Source organism: Leptodactylus fuscus, chromosome 2, assembly GCF_031893055.1.
Source record: "Leptodactylus fuscus isolate aLepFus1 chromosome 2, aLepFus1.hap2, whole genome shotgun sequence".
NCBI lineage: Eukaryota > Metazoa > Chordata > Amphibia > Anura > Leptodactylidae > Leptodactylus > Leptodactylus fuscus.
Genome location: NC_134266.1, coordinates 127,878,572 through 127,882,017, shown reverse-complemented (window position 1 = coordinate 127,882,017; position 3,446 = coordinate 127,878,572). Strand labels below are relative to the sequence as shown.

Genomic DNA, 3,446 nt, shown 5'->3' with positions numbered 1-3,446 from the left:
CCAGCCAAACCTGCCCATCTCCTATGTATGAAGTCCAATGTAAAATGGCAAGCATTATTTACAATGGATTTCTATGTAAACTGCAAAAACTACACTCCTTACTCCCCCACGTGGTTGTTTGCAAAACAGCATGAATGAATGCAGGCGACCAATTGGAGCGAGCAGCGCAGAGTCAATATGTCGAGGAGAGCCAATGGCAGGGCTGATGGGAGCCAATGGTAGTGGAGGGGGAGAACGCCTAGTGTCAGTCAGGAGCAGCTAAGCCAATTGTAAGCGTGATGGGCTGGGCACAGCGATCAGGCTCGCTCTACAGGGCTGGATCTGGCTTCTAAAGCACAGAAAGCAGGCAACTTGCAGCCAGTTAAGGAGTAGGAGCCATGGCTGCAACTGCTCAGTATCTGCCCAGGAATAACACATTGCCTTCCAATCCTCTCATGCATCCGGACTCCGACAGGATGCACCAGGGTACCACCTACAGAGAGGTGCAGAAGATGATGCACCAAGAGTACCTGCAAGGCTTGGCCACCAACGCCGGGCACCCCATGAGCCTCACCCATCACCAGTGGTTGCCCAATCCTGCCAGCGACTGGGGAAGCGGCTCTCACCTAGGTGGACAGAACGACCACAGCAAAGGTGGTGTCCAGGGCAGCAGAGAGGACCTCAGCAGCAGCTTCCACCACCACAGGTCACACCTGGTCCACCAGCAGACGCCCGGCAGTCACGCATGGGCGCAGGGTGGGGGGCATCACTTGTCTCCGATGTCACCCAGCTCCAACAGTCACCAGCCTCTCATCTATTCCCAGTCCTCCTATACAAACCTGAACGGCATGCTGGGGCCACAGGCTTCCTCGTTGCACCACAGCATGAGAGACCCCTTGCACGATGACCCAGGGGTCCATGATACTCACGTTGAGTCGCCTCCTCAGCACCTTAACCACCATCAGGACCACTCTGATGAAGACGCCCCCAGCTCTGACGACCTGGAACAGTTTGCCAAGCAGTTCAAGCAGAGGAGGATCAAGCTGGGATTCACCCAGGCAGATGTTGGCTTGGCCCTGGGCACCCTGTATGGCAACGTTTTCTCCCAGACCACCATCTGCAGGTTTGAAGCTTTGCAATTGAGTTTCAAGAACATGTGTAAACTGAAGCCCCTGTTGAATAAGTGGCTTGAGGAGACAGATTCCACCACAGGAAGCCCCACCAACCTAGACAAGATTGCTGCCCAGGGAAGGAAAAGGAAGAAGAGGACCTCCATAGAAGTTGGGGTGAAGGGAGCACTAGAGAACCATTTCCTAAAGTGCCCTAAACCATCAGCCCATGAGATCACCAGCCTGGCAGACAGTCTCCAGTTGGAGAAGGAGGTGGTGAGAGTTTGGTTTTGCAACAGAAGGCAGAAAGAGAAAAGGATGACCCCAGCAGGGGTTCCTCACCCCCCCATGGAGGATGTGTATTCACAAGCAGAGACCCCTCCACTCCATCACACACTGCAGACCTCCGTACAATGACTAAGAAATATATAAAGAGAGGATGTGAGGGGGTGGGGATGAAGTAAGTACTTTTGGATTTTACAAAAGAAAATAGTTACAGGACCCCTAGAAAGAGACTGGAGAAAGACCTTTCAGCAGAAGATTAACTTAAAAAACCCCACCACAATAATGCCCCTTTCCCCAATCTTTTTGCTACACCTCAGATCATCATCTCTTATTCTTGTTTCTTCTTGAAGGTAAAAGGAGAAGGGGAGGGGGATAATTTATTGAGCAGAATATTGTGGGATAGATTGAGATTCTAAGAACTGTGAATATTTTTTATTATTAACCATGTAAATCTCCTCACAAAGTCCTTGGCAGCTCTGAATGAAAAGGTGTTATTTATTACTTAAGACTCTTTAGCTCCTGAAGTGCAGTGGAAGGGAAAGATCTCTGGCATGGAGGTGGACGCTAGTATGCCCTGTCCTCCAAAACACACGAAAATGACACTTATTTAATGGCTTTCACATCCGTCTTCATTAAAGCAAACCCAGATCCAAAGTTTTATTTATCTTGCTTTTCCTTTGGTTCTTATTCTATCAAGTGTCTGCATAAAATGGCCTGGTAGCATTTGGCGACTCGCTTATTTATACCACAATATACAGGATAGTACACCTAATGGAGCACATGAATCCATCAGGTACTTGAATTATATAGGCTCTAGTTTTACCATAACCTCTAAGGCCAAAATACCACTTCAGTGTCTTGGTAAACCATCATGCCAAACAAAACGTATTACTTTACTGTATCTGTATGATTTAGTAAATCAGGACTACACATAACTATCTACATGCCTCCATAAATCTATAACATGTAGGTTATATACTGTAAAAAAGGGAGATATAAGGAAAGGGATACAAGGAGACTTGCATATTCCATTATAAAGCAATTAAAAAAAAAAAAAAAAAAAAAAGATTTTTTACGTAAAATTGTAAATATGTGTTATATGTATACATATGTATGTTTTTGAAATTTGTGTATTTTTTGGTTCTGTTTTCATTCTACACACTTTTGTACAATTACTAATTTTAAGAGAATATTTTAATATTATTTCCATATAAACCTGCCCCTTTCTATTTATTTTCACATTTTTTTGGCTGTGTAAATTACTTTGCAATATATATATTATTATTATTTTATTATTTTTTTTTTGGTTTGGTGAATTCTGTTTGTAACTTTTACAAATGTAGATTTGCAATTTACTTTTTATATTTATGTTCAAAGTAATATTGTATTACTTACATAAAAATGAAATCCCTTTAACAAAGCCTTGTGTGTTTTTTTTTTAATTTTATTTAGATATGTGAATAAATATGAAAGCCAGTCAGGTCAGTTTTTAGGTAAAAGCTGGAAAGCATTCAGAATATTTACAATAAATGTATATGTGTTGGTCAGCTTTAAAATCAGCATATTTTGGATTATTAATGCATTTATTTTTTATTTCTTCGGTTAAGGAAATATACTCATTATTTTGTCTCACTAATACACTTATCGAAAAGCCATGTAGCAAACAGAGAACGAAAAATACTTGTATACATAGTGATAAATATGCACTAATATTTGTGTATTATTGTTGTTATCATAGTAATCCTTACACAACAAACTCCTACCTCACCAACTTCATAAAATGGATATATATATATTTATATAAAACACATGTGTATGTCTGCACATCATATATATATATATATATATATTATATATATATATATATATCATGTGTGTGTATATCCTATATATATATATATATATATATATATATATATATATATATTATAGGTATAGATACTTAGCTGTATAAAACACAATCGTTCTATTATTATATTTTGTAAGCTTAATATTGCTATTGTGCTGTGCTGCATTAGTATTGTGTAAGTACTGAACTTGCTGACATTACTACTGTGCTTTTTGGGACACAGT

General features: G+C 40.5%; 1 protein-coding gene across 1 annotated transcript; it reads left to right on the top strand.

Moving 5' to 3' along the window:
• The first annotated feature begins 351 nt into the window (after window positions 1-351).
• POU3F1 (POU class 3 homeobox 1) lies at window positions 352-2,556 on the top strand. The gene has a single exon (XM_075264461.1). It carries the CDS (start codon window positions 378-380, stop codon window positions 1,503-1,505), a length of 1,128 nt encoding a protein of 375 aa, XP_075120562.1. The 5' UTR covers window positions 352-377; the 3' UTR covers window positions 1,506-2,556.
• Window positions 2,557-3,446: the final 890 nt, after the last annotated feature.